Consider the following 22358-nt stretch of genomic DNA (forward strand, 5'->3'; position numbering starts at 1 on the left):
CGAATGGAAAAAAGCCGCCTCCACCCACGGCAGAGAGCGGCGTGGCCACGTGCCGGGCAGCCTTGCACCTCCGCCGGTGCGCGGGAGACGTGGGAGGGTGTCGGGCAGCCCTGGGAGTGTCCCTGAGGCCACGCAGGTGCCAGAAGCCTCCGGAAGGGGGGGAGCCACACCTCGAGATCCACCGAAGTAGTCCTGAGGACCCCGGGGATTGTCCTGTTACAGGCACCAGGGGCTCTGTTGTGGCTGAGCTGTGCTGCAAGAGGAGGCGAGGGCAACTTTAAGAGCCCAGGCGAGAAGCTGCCTGGTCCTGACTTAAGCTGGAGCAGTTGCAGGGCTGCTCCAGTTTCTGTCCGGCTGCAGCAACTCCCCAGGGGCCGTCCTGCAGCCACAGGGAGCTGGCACTGGCCTGGTCTGGCCTGGCGCTGCCCACTCCCTCTTCCGGCATATGTCTCTGACTGCGAGTAGGAGGCTGTCATGGGGAACTTCTACCCCAGGGATATTTCCAGAGACCATTTCCGTCAGGCTTCTCCCCACCCATCACAGTGCCAGAGCAGTGCAGTGAGGAACCCAGCTGTTCTGCATGTAGTGCTATCTCACTGCCTTTCCTTTCTTCCCCATGGTCTGCTGTGCAGATGATAGTGCTAGTAATCAGGGGCCCAGGATAGCCCTTTACAAGGACAGTTGTTATTGGACTAAAACACCAGCTTTTAGAGCCATTTCCAGCCTGTTCAGTGACCTTTTCCAGGAAAATACTGACATTTGCTTAGAAGCAGCAAAGGGCCTGGGCTTTATTTTCTCCTTGCTCCAATAGTGTGCATTTATGGCTGGGGGCAATGGAGCTGCAAGCCAAAAGCACACAGGGGAGGGACCTTTCTGGATGCAGGGGACGTGTCTGGCTGGGACACCATCACCAGCTGAGAGCTTGTCAGCCCCAACGAGCAAAGAATTCTCCCAAAGAGGCCAGGCCTTCAGCTCTGCGATTCTGTGTTTCAGAACAAAATCGTGGATCAGTGCGAGAAGCTGCAGCTGCAGAGTGCCACGATTACCAAGTATGTGGCAGAGGTGCTGCCAGGGAAGAACCAAAGCACGCTGGTAATTGTCTTGTCTTTCCTGTGTTGGGTAGTATGGACTAGAGCTTGTTAGTGCAGCCTCCTTGCATCTCACTGGCTAAAGTCCCAAGGTCAGCAATATTGCTGCTGGCTGCAGAGGGTCCCTGAGGCGGCTTTACTCTGAGGTTACCATTTTGCTTTAGACAGCTCATATAATGCCTGGCTCCCCACAGCAGTAAACCCCAGCTATGGTCCATGGGTCAGCCTGCTGCTGCCAATCCTTGCTATTGCTGGGCTGCACAGGAGCACTTCTGAGAGGTCAGTTCTTGAGTATCCTGCCTCTCCCAAGAGAGATGCTGTCTTATATGGGCCTTAACATCATGCCCTCAGAGTGCCATTGAGTCACACAGATGCCCACTCTTTCACCCCAGTGTCCCATCAACATTGGAGCTGGGCCCTGATCATGAACCTGCTCCTCTCTGCTCAGTTTGTGGGTGTTTCGCCAGCCTCTTCCCACGTACATATTACTCTGCTTTGGCAGCATCAGTGTAATTTTACACTAATTTCTAGGCCTATTTGCACTGCAGGTGCCATGTCATGGGATGTTAGCCTGACTGATAATTAGTTCAGCCCCATTTATGAAAATTTTTTTTCCGTGGGTTAGCATAATGCCACTGAATGGTTCAAGGAACCCAGCTGCTTTGAGCTTCCTGCTGGCAATGTCTTTACTTCCCTCATGTGGGGCAGTAGCAATAAAGGACTGGCCAGTTCTGTTTCCAGCAGCTCATGTCCTATTGCAATATTTGGGCTGCAAAGACTGCATGGGACATCAGTGCAGAGACATTTTCATTAGGCCAAATCCTGAGCAGTACAGGGTTTGCGGGACTCAGCAAGTTTGAAGTCTGGGGACCCAGTCCTTACTACTGCAGGTTAAATGGGTTTTTTGTGTGTGTGTGTGTAAGTGCTTTTTTTCCTGAGCCAAGCTCTGCTTATCAGCATGAGATCATCTCCCTAAGCAGCAAGTGGGATGAAACTTGCTTTACAGATGAAACTGAAGTCTGGGGCCTCTGCTCACTGGCGAGCTGCTACGTGGGTTCTGTGGTGATAGACATCAGCGGGCACATTGGCATGGTGGTGGTGTGTTCCACTTGGGATGAATCCAATTATACTCTGCCCTCTAGGTTTCCAAACCTGGAAACATGTTGGTGAGGCCACTCGAGGGTCTCTCCCTGTGGCCATTGTCAAAGCCTAAACCTCTGGCCTGCTCAAGTGCAGCCAGTGGGGGTGACTGGCATGTTCATAACTCTGGATGTGGAACGTGTGGGTGTGGGGGCAGGGCATGCCGTGGGCCATCCCAGCTAAGACATGTTGCCAGCATGGTGTAAAGAAATGCATAGAAACACTATAGCTGGGAAGACTGGGAGGTTGGAAAATAGAGCTGGTTCTGATTCTCACTCCTGCTGGATTGTATCAATATAATCACTCTGACTTAAGCTGTATTTACTCTGTTAATGGGAGCAGAGTACACTGAGAGTTGGTGCTATGGTGCTAGTAGTAGCTCAGCTGAGCATTTCTGGTGCTCTTAGTTGGGCTGAGGCAGGATTGCCTGACAGCTTTCTCTCCCCTGCCCTTGCTGTGCAGAGTGCAGCGAGCTGGGCCCGAGAAACAGTGATTCAGAGACTGATCTTCGTGAGAAATGTGTGTGAGAATGAAGAGCAGAGGCTGCTGGAGAAGGTACACACAGAAGAGGAGAGGACTCACCAGAGCATCCTGACCCAGCGAGCACACTGGACTGAGTCCTTGCAGAAACTGGCCACACTCCGGACCTACCTGGTGGACATGATCACCAACCTGGATGACCGTGGCCTTGTGGTAAGGATGCCACATTCTTGTACTGGAAGGCTGGTTAGAAAGGCCTAGGCTGTTGCTTGGCTTCTCTTACTGTAGCCAGTGAGTGCTGAGTGTCACAATTTACGAGCGAGTTGCAGTTAGGATGAGGAGTTGGAGTTAGAGACGGACTGGGGTTTGCATGCCTGACTCTGCCAAGCTCCTTCAGCTGGGGGCTTCCAGTTATCCTGGTTGGAATCCCTGGAGAAATGTGGCTTTCCCTCCAAGAGCTAGGAGCAGGCAAGGGACATTCCCGAAATATGTGATCTCCCTGGGTTCTCCCTTGAGGTGATGGTAGAATATTTGAATAGCGCCCCAAGCTCAGGTACCCAGTGCTGGCTTGGAGCAATCCTAACTGCTGCATGGTGTCCTCCTTAGGTACCCTTCAACCTAGCAAGCAGATGATTCCTTCTAGACCAGCCAGGGTGGGCCTCAGCATCTGGGGTTAGTTGCACAAGAAGGCCCTTTAGATCAGTTGGATTACATTTTGGCTTTTCCAGTGCTCTGTTTACTCCTTAAACGGCACAAACTTCAGGACATCTACCCTTTCACTTGATAGATGGCTGGACAATTTTTCAAGTGAGGGCACTTCTGTCATGTAGCTTGAGTGCCCCTTTGCTCAGTTCCCTCCTATTATTTGCTACATCACCTTGAGCCACTCTAATAATTCTTTTCCCTTCAGATACTTGTGGCCAGTATATTTTCTGTCCTAGTTCTGTAATGGTTTTATAGGATCCTTTAGCATGAGATCTGGACTTGCTGACTTTAGCCCATGTAGCTGCCAATATGATTGGTCACAGAATTAGGCAGCACTGGGATTTGACTCTGTAATCTCCAACAATAGTAAATTCCACACCTTGGGTGCATCTACACATGCAGTTAGTGTGTTTGAATAACCTATGGTGTGGTTTGCCCCAGAGTTTATTGCTCCCAGGCACAGCGTTTACACGTGTGCCTGGGACAGTAGCATGTTGAGTTGGAGTGGCGTAACCCCAGCTGGCAAGGGACCTGGAGGCTCAGCCTGCCAGCCTGGAGCTGCTCTGCTCTAGTTCAACCTGCTGCAGAGGGGCTGGCTGGGGCACAAGGGTGCTACAGTGCAGGGATAACACGTAGGCAGCCATGCACTGTAGCACCCTTGTGCCCCAGCCACCCTCAGTCACTGTCTACATGTGCATTGCTGTGGAGTAAATAACTCCACCATAGAATAGTACTTATGTTGGGCAGTACTGTCCTATGACAGAGTTAATGAGTTTACTGCAGCCTAATAGCACTGCTCGTGTAGATGGTGATGTTTTACCGTGGAGCTAATTAGGCAACTCTGCAGTAAGCATCTTGTGTAGATGCATACCTTAATTACATGCTGTACAAAGACTTAGGTTCTTATTTTATGGAGGAACGCAAGATCCATAATATGAGAGAGAGAAGCTTTGGGTGATGGCAGTCACAGCTTGTTTGCGAACAGGAACTCATTAGATCTTTCATCTGTTCCCAGTCCTGGGTGCCTCACCCAGACGAGATGGGAAGCTAGGACATGCTCTGTGTGGTGGCAGATTTATAGCAGTTACAATTTCTGGCACATCCTGAGTCAAACAATTGATGAAGGGCAGTAATGGTAGTGCTAATGCATTCAGCTTCCTATGGGTTTAAGTGCAATGAGGGCTGTGTAGTTGCCAGTATGTTAAAAAATAGTTCTGCTAGTAAATTTGTATATAATTTTAGTTGTGCAGAGGGCACTGGGGTGTTTTGCAGAAGGTCACAGCCTCTGTAAATGGCTTGGCTAATTCTGTCCTACCAAAATTAATTTCCTTTTAGCGTTCTGTTGTGAAGAATGCTGTGGTGATGTCAGGCAGCAGGGCAATTATATCCCTTATCTATAGCTTCCTGGCTATTACTAATGAGTGTGGCCTGTTTTGGACCATGGGGGAGAAAGCATGGCTGGCAAATAGGCTGGGTGTGGGGTTTCATACTGTGGTGCCAAGGAGATGTCTAGACTCCTGGAGGCTGGAGAAGCTCCTTGAGCACTGAAGTGTTTAGGACCATTCTTGGGAGAGTCTCAGTTTTGGAGACTTTGTGCACAGTGCTACCACTACTGTCACTGGCGCTCATATGCAGCAACATCTTGTCACCAGTAGGCCATGAGGTGGCAGCCCCCCCCCAAATGCTAGTGCTGCAGTTGGCTAGGGGAGGCAGAGCCCCACGCTGTCACCACCCTGTGATCCAAGTCCTGGCCCCATGCATCTGTCCTGTCCCATTCCCAAACGCTGCTTCCACCCACCTGCAGGCCCATCCCATCCCATCTGCCTGGCCAAACGGGTCCTGCCCACATGTGTCCCAGGCTGGTCTCCATGGAGACCCTTCCCACCTGCCTGCTCTGTCCAGCACCCCCACTGGTGGGTGCAGGGTGGACGGTCCCAGGGTGGCCAGGCAGTGGAGCTAGGTCCAGCAGTGGTGGGGATGGCGGGGTCTGCCAGGAAGAACAAGTCTGGCTACTGTGCTGCCCCCACCCCAGAGCCCCACTGCCCAGCCTCACAGACTGTCTCCCAGTGTGCCCAAGAGCTGCATATGGGGATGGGGCAGGCTATGCCAGGCAGCACCTCCACAGCTGGGGACAGCAGGACTTACACATGCCAGGGTCCAGGCTGCCCCCTGTACCTGGACTGGATGGAGCTGAGGGACCCACCGTGGGCTAGACAGAATCCCTTAGCAGGCTGGATCCAGCCTGTGGGTCATATTTTGCCCACCCCAATGCTAGAGACTAAGCAGATGTATGCTATATCTGCTCCCTGCCTCCCAGCAGCAAAGGATGGGGGTGTGAAGCTACTGCCTCCCTGGGAGGGTGGCTGTACTCCACCTAATCCAAATCACCAGCAAGAGTATTGGTGGTGTCATCACAAAGCATTCTGGGATATGCTGGTGTATAGGGGTAGGAGGATTCCTGAAGTGGACTGACTGCAAGGTGGACTGACTATAAGGATCCTCAGCAGACTAGCTTCTTTGGGTAAATGTGATATCTTTTATTAGACCGACTAAATAGTTGGAAAATTTCTTCTCTGCAAGGAACACCCTCCTTCAGGTATAGGGAGAGTCTGCTTTTGTTTTGTGTACTCGGGGATGGAATAGAAACCAATATGCAAAATGCAGGTCTGTGAAAATGTAAATGCGTGGCAGTGAGGATCAGAGGGAATGGGAAACAATAGGTGTGAGACAGACAGGTATGGGTGGGGGGAAAGGGGGATGTTGACTTGGTGATGGAATGTAGCTGGTAAATGTAGAGAGGTTGCCTGGGGTTATCAGATGGCAGGCAGGGTATAATGTGCCATAAATCCAATGTCTATATTAAGTCCGTGACTTCTGTATCCAGGAGATTTATGAAGTGAAATTCGTAGGCTCATCTACAAAAGGTGTTTTGTAAGTTCCCTTTAAAGTTTAGAACTGAGAGATTGGAGAGAGAGTGGTTGTCTTGTGAGAAGTGTGCACCCACAGGTAATTGGGTGCTTTTGTCTTTGATAGATTTTCGGTGCACGTTCAGTCTAGTACACAGTTGTTTGGTTTCTCCTACATATTTTCCATCAGGGCATTTAGTGAACTAGATGAGATATGTAACACTTCTGGAGGTTCAGGTGTAAGATCTAGGATTGGTGATGGTTCTTTTGTGGGGTGTAGTTATTGTGGGGAGGGTGGAGATGTGTTGGAAGTTTTACATTTTTTGTCTTGGCATGCTCTGGATCCATTTGGTGCGTTTTGGGCTACAGGACGTTTGCTTCTGATGATGAGATTGGCAAGGTTCGGTGCTTGCTTAAAGGCTAAGATGGATGGTTCTGGGACAATCTCTTTAAGAACTGGATCTTATTTTAGTATGGGTTGCAATTGTTTGAGGATTTACCATACAGGTTCCAGGGAGGGATGGTATGTCTTAGCTAATGGTGTGCGATTTGTGGGGATTTTGTTTTGTACTGCAGCAGTTCTTCACGTGGTATCTGAGTGGCTCTTTCAAAAATGGGATTGATCTGTCTGGAAGGATCCTATACATTGATGGGTCTGGGGACACTTGGGCATCACAATGGAAGGCGAATAGGTGAACTTTCCAAACAGTGAGACATGGACAAGTCTCCAGGGTTGGGATTTTATTTGTGAAGATTACAACCTTGGTCACTTTCTCTCTCTCTTTTTGTCCCCAGCATGCAGAGCAGGAGATCTTCGAGAGGTTAGTAATCAACCATGCATAGACCTTTTCCAGGCTGGTTCTTACTTGCACTATTAGCTGACCCACCTGTGCCCAGGCTTCAGGTTGCATGCAGCATTGAGCAGTATGCCACTGCTCAGGCAGAAGGTGATGCTGACCTTTTCCTTGCCACTGCAGCTTTTGTTCAGGACGTTGCACAAGGGAGCTAAGTCGTCATGCAAATTAATGTCCCTTGCCCAGAATGTCATACTAAGGCTCTGCCTTGCATGCTGTTTTATGGCTTAGATATGAAAACCTTTGCTGTTTTATATGGGACCAAGAAACCACAGTGGCTAGGGCATGTGACTCAATGATCTGTTGAGGTCCGTTCTGACCCTAGCATCTATGCATATGTGTCTGCACAGATTAAAACTGATATGTATGTTGACACGGGCACACTCGCATACATGCGTGGGCCTGAATGCAGGGCACAGACTCTCACTCTCTGTAGATTATTTGCTTATCTACTATTTAGGTCCTACTAAATCTGGTGGAGAAACTTCCCTTGAGTCGAGTCAGTGATGGATCACATCCTCACCTGGCACGTTGACAGGAGGTAGAGACTATTCTACAGAGCCTTCAGTACTCCTGTTCTGTGGGTATATTTGGGACACTCACAGAGGGAAGCATCATTCAGAGTTGTCTATGAACTCCCTCACACAGGGCTTTGCATTCTAGCAGCCTCCTTATTAAACAGAGAAGTCATTCATGAAGCACCTGAAAATGGAGAACCAGGTGTATTTATAGGCTGGAACTGACCTTGAGCTGCCATCTGCTAAAACACAAATCCAGGGCTGGATTTTGGAAGGTTTTGCAGTGACAGTCACTTACTGGTAAATACCTTTAGAAATCTGGTCCTGCCCAGGTTTTGCACCCTGTGGCAATACTCTAATTATTGTACTGTTCAGTGCAGGATCTGCCTGTTGGACTACTCTCCCCAGATACTTGTTGGGGTTTTTTTTTGCTTTATGTTTAGTTTCAGTGAATAAAAAAGACTGTAGAGCAGATTATTAGTAGCAGACTTCAAGGGCTCAGTCTTTCCTTACAAACCTGATAAAATTCATGTATGCACTGCTCACTGCACAAACTTGTCAGGCCTTCAGGTCTCTTTCTATGCCATGTTAAATACATCAGGAGTCTTGGCCTGTTCTTTTACTGTCTATCCCTCCTTTGTAACAATGATGCTTTGTTTGTGGGAGACCTCACAAGGAAATCTAATTTACCCATCTCACCATGTTGGCTGCATTCTCCTGTGTTTTGTGGGCTTGTGTCAGAGCTATTTATTCTGTGTCAACTGAGCAGTGAAGCTGTTGATTCTCAGCCTTTTGGGATTTTATTGTAAAATATCAACAGCTTTTTTTAAATGCCTGTAATCAAAGTCAACAGAAAATATCACTTGGGCTTCCAGGTAAAGAGGCCGCCATGTCCCCTGTGTAATTCCTCTGCAGTCAGCACTGCTCCTGGGACTGAGTCTGGCTCAATATCTCTGTCACACTTCTTAAGGACAGATGGCTTATGTAAGCATCTCTCAATAAAGCAACACTCTTCAAAATAACTCTTTGTTTCCTTTGCCAGGACGGAGGCAGCAGAGGGGATCTTGGAACCGCAGGAGTCGGAGAAGTTAAATTTTAATCAGAAGTGTGTTCAGAGTCCGTTATTGCACCGATTATGGGCTTCTGCTGTTCTCTGCTGTACAACAGGTCAGTGCCTGGCTCATGTCCTTCTGGGATCTCTTGGCGAAAGCGATTGAATCTGCACTCAAGAAAACATCCTGCCTGTTTGTTATTGTCTGCCTCAGGTTCACACACTTAAAAGCAAATGGGTGTTAGGAATAAATATATAACTTCAAAGCATGCCTGGGATTCTTGGTGTGTAAATGTGCAAGTGGAACCCAGAGACAGGAATGTCCCTTAGCAGGTATTCATCTCCAGACAGTCACAGCTTCCACAGCAGCAGTGGGCTCTGAAGAGGACGGAAATGCTATTGTCTTGGTTCAGACTGCTCACAACAGTGGAGAGCCCCAGGGGACAGGGTGAACTAAATGGGGTTTAGTGGTCAGGGCTCTCAAAAGCATCTTGTTAATTGCTGCCCAGATCAGGCTGCACAGAGAGCAACCCAGTAGCAATGATCTCAGTCATATCCTGTGCCTCTCATAAAAGGACAGCACACCAGGTAACTGCAGCAATACAATGCATCTTCCAAATAAAGAGTAGTTTCAAGATGCATTTATTAATGGTCACATTTAGTAACAGCAGCAGGATATATTTAGACTTTCTATTCTTTGAGTTTGAGTGAAGTATATGTGTTGCTGCTTGTACGCGTGGCTATAAGCATAATGTTGTGCATTGTAACAGAGTTGGCAATAGCTACCAGGTTCTGCCAGGGGCATCATGCATCATCAGTAGTTCCTTGCACTCATGTTTGGTAAGATACCCATTTCTTTGGGCCGTTTTTTGAATAGTACCAAACTGAGGTGTCCTTCAAGAATTGTGTCCCGGATGCATTTTCTTCCAGCACTGTTCCCTTCTCCACTGATAACTCAAGGTTTGGGTTTTTTTGTTTTCTTTTCCCATTCTGAAAGTCTGTAATGGCCAAGAGAGCTTGTTCTTGTGCAGGCCATGTCAGTGCTGATGACTGCATTATCACTTTCACTTTGCTGTTTGGATCAGGTCTCATTTTTCAATGTGATCATACCAGAGGGTGTTCTCAGCGCTTTTATCCCAATAGAGTGTTTCAAGTGTCTAACTCAATGCTTTCTTTGTTTGTTCTCATCTAACAATATTCAGATGCAACATTCAATATGCTTGCTGCAGACAGCATGTCAGGGATATCCTTTAGAGTGGACTGACTGTAGGACTTAAACATTATCACTTTGTTTAGATCAGTGCAAGTGCAGACCACAACAATGTTGGTATTTTTCTACTGCAACTGGTGATTCTCAGTCTTGGTGCTGTTGGCACCCTGGGGTGCCATGAGATCCTTTTAAGGTTACTGAAGTGTGTTGCGTAATAGTAGCACTGTTAGGTGTGCAAACACCTACAGGTGATTCACCAGATAAATACAAATTCCAAAAAGGAATCCATAGCATCAAACCCATTCTGACCTGTTGTGACCTTTCTGAGTTCTTGGCAACAGAAGAACTACTTTATTATTTCTTTTGTTGTCAAAAAATGAGTGAAAGCTAACAGCTGGCATGTTCTGAGGTGGGTCTTGAATCTAATGAGGGGGACCTTGAGTCTAAAAAGGTTGAAAACCACTGATCTGTACTTAACACTGAATTTCCTCATTATGTGGAGTGAATGCCCTCCGTGTCCTGCTAACTCCTCAGGGATGTATGATAAGAGTGTTGTGGTGTCAGCTAAACTTCCTGGTGTCTATCTCCTGGATGCCGTTTACTTGTGCTCTGGCATCCATTTTGAATTTTATGGGCATTTCTTCTGGGCCTGATTACTATCCTAATGACAGTGCCTCATCATGATCCTTTCCCCCTAATCGGCACCACAGCCAAAAATTTGCTGCATCCTGGTTGTGGAGGTGCCCTCCTTTTGGTGGGAGGTGTAGGGGAATGGTTCTCTGATAGCCTGCACAATGAGCTAAGTCCTTTTGTTTGCCTCTGTGGTTTGCTCCTGCAGAGTGGTTTGGCTTTGTGGTACTTTGTGAGCATCTTCCCCAGTCCTGGGCATTCCTTGTGCTCTACATGATGCCATCCCCATGTACTGCAAAACTGCTCAGTCTGAGCCTTTGCTACATGCTCTTTTGATGCAGTGTTGTGGCAAGTGGCCAGCTGTTGCATCCTTTCCTCTGTTTGTGCATGCGTGTGTGTGTGTGTGTGTGTGTGTGTAACAGAACCTTCTGGTTTATCACATACATGTTAGGACTGGGGTTGACAAATAATTTAACCTGCTCTTTGGCTGTTTCACATACTCTGCCTGCCCCAATGGCTTCCTGATGCTAACTTTGTCTGCCATTAGAAAAATTTTCCTTCTTTTTAGGTAGATTTCATTAAGGTCCTATTGTTCCATATGAAAATCTCTTATTACCAGCTGTTGCTGGGTTACCCACCAATCATTTTAGTAGGCCCTTGTTTCTTCACACAGAATGTTTTTCTTGTGTTGTTTCTTGGAAATCAGTATACCTCAAATAAGTCTAGGCAGGCTGTTTTGAGCTTTTCCCCCTCTGTTTCACTGAACTTGTCACTAGGGGCCAATACTTTTCAGGCACCCCTGTCTTTTAGCCTGTTATACATATGAAAAGTATTTTGGCCCACTGACCTTGTTTCTGCCTCAGAAGCTGCAAAGATGAACAGTGTTAACTCATTCTTCCTAGTCTAGTTTTGTGCAATGCTCCTGGTTTCCAAGTCTATAGGTAGCACTTTTTCTTTTTTGCATTATTCTGTATGAAAGTCATAGTTCATTTCTTCTTCTGTTTTCATTTAATTTGCTCATAGCATTGGAGGTCTGCACAATGAATGAAACAGAGTTTTTTTTGTTAACAAGGCTTTTCAAATGTACCAAGCTCTCACCTGCTCAGTTCAGCGGACACAGTGACACCAGGCAGCAGTATTACAGTAATTTCGTGCGTTTCTCTTTAAAAGACAATGTCCTGGTGACCTAACTGCCTGGTTACAATACATGCCACCATTGTTTGTTTGAGCAGGGGATACTATGAAGAGAGGATCTAAGATACAGAAATGAAGCAAGCCCCTTGCCACAGCACCAGCACAGAGCTGAGCCCCATGGCTTTAAAAACTTAGCTAATGTTGAATGCAACTTGTCAGCTCTCTCAACGTCCTCTCCACCTACGGCATGTTGTAGGATGTTCTTGGTTTTTCAGGTGCTATGCTTTGTGTGTGTTTGTTGTCTGCCCATGTGGAGGACTGGATTTGAGAGTCCAGAAGACCCCGTCCAGTTCTATGTTCCCAACTATTTAGTTGGTCTAATAAAAGATACCACATATACCCAAAGAACCATGCCTGCCTAACTTTTTATTGCATTTTGTGATTAATTATTTTACTTGAAGTCCTAGCTCCTGCAGGCAACTGGTTGGGAACTTCATTTTGAGAGAGAGCTTTTAGCCCTTTTGTTTGTAGGGTGCTCCATGTGAGTGTGGTAAAATGAAGTAAAGAAAAAGAACCCAAATGTGAGTTTTAAAAATAATTGGATTTTTTTAAGGTACTCTTTTGATTTTGGGGGCAGATTTGTGGCTTTTGAAGATTTTGGGTTGGCAAGGGTGTAACATCTATTGTTTCGTGGCCTTAAGAAGAAATTCTCTTTGGACAATGTATCCCCAGCAGTGTTTGCAGCCCAGATATTACAACTTTGGGGTCTGTCAGTGGGCAGGAAGTAAAAGTGAAACTGCCTAGAAACACAGCTTGGGTGTGAAGTTCAAAAAGGGGATAAACATCTTAAGTGGTGTCACATCTCTTCCATGTTACAATGGCTTGACATGCTTGTATGCTCTTAGAAGCGCAGGGTAGGACATTGCTTTACAAATATCCAGAGCAATGGTGGTTTTGTTAAGTCCAGGATTTCAGCCCTAATTCCAGGTTAATTTAGGAGTCTAAATTCAAATATGCTGGCTTGAAGATGCAGGCTGGGATTTTTTAAATAGAAATAATGCACTGCCCGTAATGCACAAATAATGAACAGCCAGACTGAAATGATCTGTATAGCAGATGGTCTCTCCAGAAGAAGTACTATCCTCAACTATGTATGAGGACCCAGCAACCATAGTGATTGGTGGGTTGGCATGGTATAAACGCTTGGGGACACAGAGTAGATCAAATAAAGAGGACCTTTTAAAACATAGCTCAGATTCTGAACCAGGAGCATCTGGTTTGGCCTCTTCTATAGAGGAATTCATTAGGATGAAAGGCTTCTATACCCAGGAATTCTAACAGTGTAGGTCATACTGTATAGCTCCTTGCTTGGATGCTCATCTTTCAGGAAAGGTGTGTTCATACAGAGTGTTAGTCTGGTATAAATATTCTATGAGCAAACTTTTCCCATGCAGATAAGCCCTAAAGCACAAACCCCAGCCTGCAGTGCTCTGCCTAGATTCAGAAGGGAGATGTGTGTAATCTCTGTGGGCTCCCCCTCTGCATTACAGATAAGGGCAGTTGTATCCTCCTCTGCTTCGTAAGAATTAAGTGCAGCTTGTAGGCTTCTGGCATGTTGTCAGTGTGTCTCTCATCTGGGTGAAGTTGCATATACCTTGGGAACAGGGACTGGAAAACAGTCAAGGGCCCCCCTCACCCAAAGCTACCACGTCATGTGTAATGTACCATCTGTGCTGAATGCAGGGGGCATTTTCATCCTGCCTTGCTACAACTGATGCTATTCTCCTAATTCAAGTAATGTCAGAAGCTAGGGTTTAAGCAAAAGCCATAGTTCTCTCACTTCAAGCTGCTGCAATTAACTGCATCGGGCTGCCTTACTGCCATGCTGCTGGAGGATCAGGTAGAGGCTAATTCAGAAGCAAATGCTGGGTTCCCACCATTGCTGAGGGCACCTGGGGTCTGCCCCTGCCCGCTTTGGAGTCACTGGCAGCAGGCTTTGGACTGCCATGCTTTGGGTTCTGCATATTGGTTTGTACTCTCTGATGGCCCAATCCTGTGAGGGGCTGAAACAGCAGTTTAGGGTGCTGGGCACCAGTCAGAATCTGCCCAGGATAAGCAAGCTCTTTCCCACAAGTGTAGCAGGGCTGAGCCTTGTGGTGACTGTGAAAGGAGGTGGTTCACTTGCTGTCTGCCTAGTTTCTATAGTGATGATTCAAGACACAAAGCAAGTAAGTGGAGGGAAAGAGCAAGGCAAAGAAACCCCGCCCCGGTAGTGGCTGAGGTGACCCAAGTAGCGTCACCTTTTCTGTTCCTTACTCAGAGAATTTGAAAAGCAAAAAGAACAGAGATGTTGGGCAACCACGCAGGCAGCTTTGTACCTAGGCTTTGGATCTGCTGAGGACAGTCGCCCTGTGCAGCCCATCTGGGACTGTGGAAGAAATATCCTGCAGTGCAGGGCATGGTACCATAAACCGCAGGCAGGGATTGTGAGATGTGGTGAGAAGCCTAAAGCAGTGGTTCTCAACCTTTTTTGAACCACGACTCATTTGTAAACATTGATGGCCAGTCCCAACCCAGTAAATAGTTTAAGTAGAAAACAGTCCCCTGGCCCTGCTGGTGCCCATCACCCCCAACCCATAGCCCCCTGCCCCAGGCCCCAGCCCCACAGTGTGTGGGGTGTGGGTGTGGAGCATGAGGGGGCACATGCCCCTCCCAGATTTGTGTATCCACAGTGGGCATGGGGCTGCAGCCTGGCTATGCTGGCACGGGCAGGAGCCACCTCCACAGCCCAACAGATGGGACTTGGCACAGGAGGGTAGAGCAGTGTGGCAAGACTTATTGCTGCCACTGCTGCCTGAGCCCCCACACTAGCCATGCTGCCAGCAGCACAGGAAGTAACAGATTGGGGGTGGGGGGTGCCCAGCCCTCACCTTCTCTCGCCACCAGCTGCTCATGCACTAGCTATGACTCTACCCTGCAACCCTGGTTGAGCTGCCACCGCCACTCCCCTCAAGCCATGGCTCTGCTCCAGAGAGGAGGTAGATTTACCTGCGGGGAGCTGTGGGAATTGCTCTCCACACTGCGGGGTGCCACATGCATGTGTGCGTGCACATGCACACAGCACCCCCTGCCTAATCGCCCTCCTCTCACTCCCCCCAGCCCCAAGCAGCCCTTGAAGGCTGGAGCTCTGCCAGTCTGCAAGGGAAAAGCCGCAGTTTCCCACATTTTTCTCCTTTAAAGGAGAATCCATTTTTTAAATTTGTTGATCCATTTTTTTAAAGTTTTGTTCACGATCCTTTCATATATTCTTGTGACCCACTTTTTGGGTCATGACCCAGTTTGAGAAAAGCTGGTCTAAAGAGTCTGAGTGGAAACCTCCGAGATCCCAGAATCCTCTTTGTCCTGGGATGTAGCCTCCCTGTCAGCTAAGCCCGCTGCCTGGCTCCACTCCCTGCTCTATTCCAGCTCATTATTGGCCCTGGGTTCTCAGACACTCTGGCCAGCTTAATGGTTTAGATTGTGAATTCTGTGCAGGTGAGAGGTGCTGGTCTGACTGACAGCCCGGGGTTTAGGACGTTTCATCCCCCTAGGCCTAGGTGCTGTATGGGCAGCAGCTGAAGGAATTTCCCTGCCCCACCCAGCCTCAGCCCAGCCTGAACGGCCACAGGAATAACAATGCCAAATTAGTTCTGCTGCTGAGCTTTGATCCCCCTTGCCTAACCAAGTGCCATTGCCTCAGCTGCGGAACCTGTGCTCATTGTTTTGCTTCCCTGGCAGGTTCAGAAGAAATTTGTGTGGATGAGAAAACTATCAGCCCCCGCCTGGCCCTGTCGGAAGACAAGAAGACCTTGACATTCAGCCCCAAAGCAAAGACCTACCCAGCCTGCCCTGACCGCTTCGATCACTGGCCCAATGCCTTGGCTGCCAAGGCCTTTCACAAAGGGATCCATGCCTGGAGGGTCAGCGTGGAGAAGAGCTGTGCGTATAAGCTGGGGGTTTCCTATGGCTCCTTGCAGCGCAAAGGGTCTGGAGATGAAGCCCGGCTGGGCTACAACAGCTGCTCATGGGTGTTCTCCCGCTATGACAAGGAGTTCACGTTCTCACATGACAGCCAACATCAGACTGTGGAGCTGATCAAATGCCCCATGCAGATTGGGGTCCTGGTTGACTTTGATGGGGGAGAGGTTCTGTTTTATGACCCTAACTCCTGCATCATCCTTCACTCCCACCGAGAAACCTTCACTGAGCCCATCTATCCCGTCCTGGCTGTGGCTGACCAGAGTATCTCTCTTGTACAGTGAGCAGGCCTGGCAGGACAGATGTTCAAGCTCCTCCTTCGTGGGGAAAACCAAAGAAGCTTTCCCCACATATGTAAAGCACAGAACAGACCCCAGAAGTATCTTCTTTGGTGGCAAGTAGCCAGGATGGGATGGGTAGCCTAAGTGCACTGGCACATGGTTGAATCCTGCCTTCACCCCAGATACCTGCTCTTTACTTTTCATCTGTGGTTGATGGCTACTCCACAAGCATGATGATTTAATCAGTTGTGCACCCACCTTACAGTAGTTCCATCTAGACCTGTTTTTCTTAGAAAGTAATGGGAGATGGTATTAAAAGATGTGAGGTGTCTCGCATCTAGGACTTGCCAAGCCCCTCCACCATCCATGAGGCCTGTCACCTTGTTTGAGAAGGTAACTAGGTTGGCCAGGTATGAGTTGCTATTGATGCATCCATGTTGGCTGTTACTTATCACCTCCTTATTCTCTGGATACTTACAGACTGATTGATGAAATGCTTCAGTGTTATTCCAGGCATCCAACTTAGACTGCCCTACTTGTCATGCCCATGGTCATCTTCATTTAAAGCTGGGGCTATATTTGCCCCTTTTCTAATGTTCTGGGCCCCCACTTGAATTCTTTGTTTTGTTTCAGCCTGACCCTTTCTGTGCTCTGTTCTGTGTCTGCAAAGCGTACTTGTTGTCCCAGCAGAAAGCATTGGTGTAGTGACCTTGGGGACCCTGCCACCTGCCTCCTTGGGGAAAAATTATGCAAGAAACAAGTGAAGGTGCCTATGGTGGAAGATGAATTTCACCACTAACTCAGCCATCACAGGAAGAGTACTCTGTCTTGCATGCGGACCTGGCTGTGGAAGTGGTTCAGACTGGGATGAGTCAGGTTACCCCTCTGATATGACGGCTGCTCTTTCATCCCACAGAGCAATGTGGGAAGGCTAAGTTAGTGAATGCATGTGAGCTGCCCAGGTCTGGAGAGATCAGAGCCAGAGAAAAGCCCCTCAATAAACACAGTATGAAACCCTTCATTGGAAGGTCTGGCTACAACGTAGGTTTAGAAGAAAGATGTGACCCAGTCAGTTGGGGTCAACTCCCTTTATTTTTTAATCCCCTGAACATTGCAGGCTCTCAGGACTGGTCTTCACTGCAGCTGGCAGTGGCCCTGTCACAGGGCGGCTGAAGCAGTCACTAGCAGCCATGTGGCAACCACTGCGAGCAGACTAGGCTTTTTAGGTAGGTGTGATATCTTTTATTAGACCTACTAAATCATTGGAAAAATTATTCTTTGCAATCTTTTAGGCCTTTTTCATGCACACGGAGAGTCTGTTGGTGCTTTGTATGCTCTCCTGGGTGAAATAGGAGCCAAACCAACAGCCCTTAACCACTGTGAGCAGCATTTTGAAAGGCACCTGCCAAGACTTGGGCAAAGAAATGGCCACTGGCTCTTTCATTCCCAGCTGAGCAGCAAACACTGAGCTGCTTTCTTTTCCAACATTCCCAGTGATGCCGCGCACTGGTGGCTCTGTGGGAAGCTTTGCGCAGTTTGCTCAAGTACAGTGTAAGCATGATGGTGAAAGGTGTTGGGGGTAGATAACACGGGATGTATTGCCAGGGTCATGCCTGAGGTACAGACTTTCCAAGAAACACCAGCTTCTTCAGGACTGGCACTGTGTGGATGCTAAGGTGCATGGTTGACAACCCAGAGATTGCAAGTTTGAGGCCACAGCAGAAATGTTCATGGCACAGCCCTGTCAGATTCCAACAAATCTGAATTCTGCTAAATACCTTGTCACAAAGACACAAAAAGTAAGAAAAGGGCCAGTTTCTTCAAGTGCAGATGCTAGCTGAGGGCAGGTGCAGGGGAAAGCATTGTGTGGGGAATTGCAGTAAGGACAGTGGCAGCCTCCTGAGTCAGTGCAGCCCAGGAAAGCAGTGCCAGCTGCACAAGGGCTATGGTCAGCTCAGACAAAGGTGTACAGAATTAACCACAGCCAGTATGCAGCCCCCACCCATATTTGCCCCTGCTGCAACACCACTTGTTTCCTCTGTGGGTGAGGCCCCTTGGCAGGACAGCAAGCCACACTACACAGGGAGATGCACCATCCCTTTGCACTAGTGGGGGGAAAGCCTGATGGAGAGAAGGGTTTTCTTTTTCTGGTTTGGTCTGCAGAAAAACATGTACTCTTGTTCCCAGTGGCACAGGCTATCTCCTGTGAGCAGGACTGTCACTTGCAAGGCACAAGACTAGCATGCTGGAAGACTTGAGTTCTGCTCTGAGCTTGGCCACTAATTTATTGAGTGATCATAAATATCACCCCCTCCCCTTGTGCCTCAGTTTCCCCATCTAGAAAATGAGGGTAGTGATGCTGACCCATTCCTGCAAAGTTCTTGGACAGCTATGGAAGGAAGTGACTGAAAAACACTGAGCACAATAAGGATTTTATTTTAAGACTGTCCCTAGGGTTTTGCTGTATATGGTGACAGTAAGTGCCTCTTTGCAGCATGGAAATGACACCAAACAGTATCTACAGTGTAATTGATCCACCTGGTGAAAAATAAAGCCACACAGCCTTCCACCTCCATGTAGCAGCACCATTGGTCCCTATTCTTCCTACTAGGAGTGTCTGCAACCTGCTTTCCCACTGGAGGGCTCTGGTGAGATGTCAGGGGCTCCCTCTTAACCCTTTTCGATAACAGACAGCAGGTGGGGTAGTGAAGGCAAGAGATGCTCCTCTGGTACATCTGACTCCCATGTGTTGGCCTGCCCAGATCTTTTGAGTAGGAAGCTGTGCATGCCCACTTCTCTGGCTGCCCTGTAATCCTTCATGTAATCATCCCCCACATGAGCTGCCAGCTGGGGAGCTACCCCTGAAATGCGGAGGGCTTTCAGAAAGATCCTTTGGTCAGGTTTGGCAAAGCCAGCATCCTCAGAGGTGAACACAAACTCAAAATGGTGCCTGAGGTCACATTGGGACAGTATCTTCTCCAGCCTTTTGTCAAAGTTGGAAATGACAGCCATGCGGATGCCTTGCTGGCTGCACTGCCTCAGAGTCTCCGTGGCACCTGGTAACACTTCCCAGTTGCATGCAATGCAGAAATCTTGATAGAGCTTTTCTGCAATAGGTGCAAGGACTGCATCTTCGTGGACACCAGAGAGTCTGAAAGTTTGTTTCACAACGTCCACCCACCACTGCTTGGAGCTGAGCCCCCTGTTCAAGCCATAGTTAGGGAAGTGCTTGCTCTGGACTTTGTAGGCCTGATGGAAAGACTTATTAAGAGCCTCTGGCTCCACCTGGATTCCATGAACTCGGGCTTCAGCAGAGTAGCTCTCTCCCACTGGGTGCCGGAGCCGGATTAATGTGTCCTTCACGTCCCATGTTAATAACCGTAGCCTAAGCATGGCTTCATTGATGCCTATGGACTAAGGAGAATCTAGAATAACAAATGCAGGGATAAAAGCCAGACAAGCCACAAACCTCACCCTCCCTCTCACAGCCAAAGATTGATAGGGGAAGGAGCATTTTGGACAGTAATCAGCTTGAGGGATTGATAAAAGCTCTAGCACTTTTCAGCTTCAGGGTCATATTTAATCCAGCTGTGCTGTGAATGAAAGTGGTTTCCAGCCCATCGCTGTTCTCTGCCTGGTGTGAAACAAACTTCTGGGTCTCAGACCAGTTCTTGGCAGATTTGGGTATGTATCACCTACACCTATCACCAGCAGCACCAACTGGCCTCTTACTGGGAACCTTCCCCCCCGTCTCTGTGGAAACTCATTTCCCCTCTCAGAAGCCATCCCCTGCAGGGCTGAGACACAGCAGGGCAGAGCAAGGGAAGCTTGACCTGTTGGTAGTTGAGTCCTGGACATTTTCTGGGTGTACGGAAGCCATCACTTTTCAGGACAGTTCATTCAGCATATGCTCCTGAAGCCAGTGTGAAACTCTTTCAAATATTGAGGCTAACTTCATTTCTAAAGTGATTTACCTCCTCCCATTAATTTATGCAGGTGGCCAACAAAGATCCTAAATGTTAACACTTTACAACCTCTCTTGGCTTACACAAGAAACTCAAACAGGGTTAGCACTGAGTTGCAATTTTAATTATTTTCTGTACTATTACAGCATTCCCTGGCCTCCACAGCCACCAACTTGGAAAACGAGTGCAAGGCAAATAAATGGCGGTAGATGGGCCATTATAACCTACTGAACTCTGCCAAGTTTCTGTAACAAAGTGAAATCCTCCCATTCCTAAACAGGTTAACAACTAAGCTTATAAATCTGCTGTGTAACAGAGGGTATCATGAGACAATGGGCTTCTATAAAACCACATGAGCTCTCAGTTTACTAGCCTGTGCTGGAGGGACTGAATTACTCAGCAACCTGATAATATTCTGGGAGAAACAGCCAAACCTGTTCAGCAGGAAAACCAAAAGTAGTTAAGAGTTGGAATTAACCAGGAATTACCTAAGCTTCACACAAAACTACACACCCAAAAGGCAGATCTAATCACGAGCTAGTTGCTGTCTTTGTACTGAACTTTGCCTACAATTAAATAGTGCAACAGCATGCTCCCTGGGTAAGGACTCCTTTCCACATGCTGTGTTAGATGCCCAGTCTCAGGGAAGGCACTATGACTGAATGAAATCCCCTTTCCAGATGGCAGCACCAGGGCAAATGTCTACTATCCTGCCCCCTTAACATGCTGCCACTTTGTCTTGAAATGAGAAGGAGGCTCATCGTCCACAGCCTGCAACCAATCTCTCCGCAGAGACAAACACCTACATGCCACATTCCTGGATAGTCTGTGAATGCTTCGGACAGGAGCTGGCACCCTGCAGCTCATGGGCTGGATGTGGCCTGGCAAATGGTGTCATCTGCCTGTGAAGCCAGAATGTGTCAGTGATTCTGGGGCAGGGATGCTGGCAGGAATTAGGTGTTGGGGGAACACTGGCAAAGGAGCAGCAGCTGCCTTCAGAAAGCTGCACTGAGTTGGCCAGTTGCTCCTAGAGGCTGCAGACCCTTGACTGAGGCCGGTGGGGCAGGCTGCTGAGAGGACACAGGTCACTGAGACTGCTAGCTCGTGCAGCAGATGTACCCAGCTGCTGCACCGAGCAAGGGCCGTAGCTCCCTGCTGCTTGGTTTAGTCTCATCTGGCCATGATGACTACCATATTTCCAGTATCAAAAAAAAGAGGACAACTGGGGGGGCAGGGGGCAGTGATATGCCTGTGCCCTGACCTTGCTCCTCACTCCTAAGTCCTTGCCCCCCCAGCCTCCCCTCACTCCTGCCCCACAGCCCCCCTGCCCAAGTGCATGTACACCAGAAATCCAAATATTTGATTGCAGTTTAAAAACCTGCCAGACACAAGGCCTGGGGGCCAAAAATGAGGACATGTGGGAAAACCTAGACATGTGGTCACTGTCATGGGATAGGCAGCCCCCACATCCACACCCAGTGAAAGCGAGGTGCTGATACAAAGGGGAGCACTGCCTGTTCCTTCCCACAGGCGAGGTCTGGGCACGGGGCTCAGGCACCTCACTCCCCCCAGCACAGACCCTGCAGCCTGAGGGAAGGGCCAACCCTTGAGCCACATCCGGGTGGAGGCAAGGCCGGACCTGTTGCTCTTTCCTCAGCAACCCCGGCTGAGGGGGTAGTGTGAGCAGCCCCGGGCAGAGGCAGGACCCTCCCCGTGTCTGATGGCCCAGGTCCCACTACACAAGTGGCTCTACAGGGGCTGGGGGAACGTCCCGCGTGCTCCAGCACCGGCCGGGGCAACAGGAGCAGCTCGTGCAGCAGACAGGGCCGCGCGGCTGTGGGACCTGGCCCCAGTGATGGACGCTGCCCGGGCAGCGCCTTAGGGGGAGAGGCCGTAGCTCTGTGCTCCCTGCCCCTGAACCCATCCCTGCAGCCGGCGAGAGGGGACCCGCCGGGCACCTCGGGGACTCGGATGTACCCGAAGCACCCAGGCAGCGGCGGCACCTGCCAGCGCACGCGGCACTTCTCATCCAGGGGAGAGCCGGTCCAACGCCGCGGTTCGGGGGCCACGACCCCCCTCATCCCCACGGTGGGGCGGCTGCGCAGCCTCCCAGCGCGCCAGGGGCGGGGCCCCAGGCGGGGCTCTGACGTCACGGGACGACCGCGTGAGCAGCGGAGCCCCGCCCCTTATAGTCGTAGATGGAGAGGGGGATGGGACCTCGCAGATCGTCGGGTCCAGCCCCCGGCACCAAGCAGAAAAGACAGCCGGGGTCACGCGACCCTCCAGCCTCCTCTTGAAGATTTCCGGGGTAGACGACTGCACCACCTCTGGAGGGAGCTTATTCCAAAGTCTGGACAGCCTGACTGTGAAGAAGTTTTT

General features: G+C 49.1%; 2 protein-coding genes across 2 annotated transcripts; one reads left to right on the forward strand and one right to left on the reverse strand.

Annotated features, from left to right (window-relative positions):
* The first annotated feature begins 474 nt into the window (after positions 1 to 474).
* Positions 475 to 17035, forward strand: BSPRY (B-box and SPRY domain containing). Its single transcript, XM_019541089.1, has 6 exons — positions 475 to 558; positions 994 to 1092; positions 2691 to 2921; positions 7115 to 7140; positions 8734 to 8858; positions 15494 to 17035. Exons 1-6 carry the CDS (start codon positions 475 to 477, stop codon positions 16015 to 16017), a joined length of 1089 nt encoding a protein of 362 aa, XP_019396634.1. The 3' UTR covers positions 16018 to 17035.
* A 1393-nt stretch (positions 17036 to 18428) lies between these two features.
* On the reverse strand, positions 18429 to 22048 carry HDHD3 (haloacid dehalogenase like hydrolase domain containing 3). The gene is made up of 2 exons (XM_019540551.1): positions 21957 to 22048; positions 18429 to 19428 (listed from the first exon to the last, which is right to left on the reverse strand). The coding sequence occupies exon 2, from the start codon at positions 19405 to 19407 to the stop codon at positions 18685 to 18687; it is 723 nt and encodes a 240-aa protein (XP_019396096.1). The 5' UTR covers positions 19408 to 19428; positions 21957 to 22048; the 3' UTR covers positions 18429 to 18684.
* Between the last annotated feature and the right edge of the window lie 310 nt (positions 22049 to 22358).

Source organism: Crocodylus porosus, unplaced genomic scaffold, assembly GCF_001723895.1.
Source record: "Crocodylus porosus isolate Cpor-Errol unplaced genomic scaffold, CroPor_comp1, whole genome shotgun sequence".
NCBI lineage: Eukaryota > Metazoa > Chordata > Crocodylia > Crocodylidae > Crocodylus > Crocodylus porosus.

Excerpts from the sequence above, each read along its gene's own strand:
- BSPRY (XM_019541089.1), top strand. The coding sequence starts at position 475 with ATGGGGAACTTCTACCCCAGGGATATTTCCAGAGACCATTTCCGTCAG. Across the intron at positions 559-993 it reads CACAGTGCCAGAGCAGTGCA|AACAAAATCGTGGATCAGTG; the intron begins GTGAGGAACCCA and ends TCTGTGTTTCAG. Across the intron at positions 2,922-7,114 it reads TGGATGACCGTGGCCTTGTG|CATGCAGAGCAGGAGATCTT; the intron begins GTAAGGATGCCA and ends TTTTGTCCCCAG.
- HDHD3 (XM_019540551.1), bottom strand. The coding sequence starts at position 19,407 with ATGCTTAGGCTACGGTTATTAACATGGGACGTGAAGGACACATTAATC.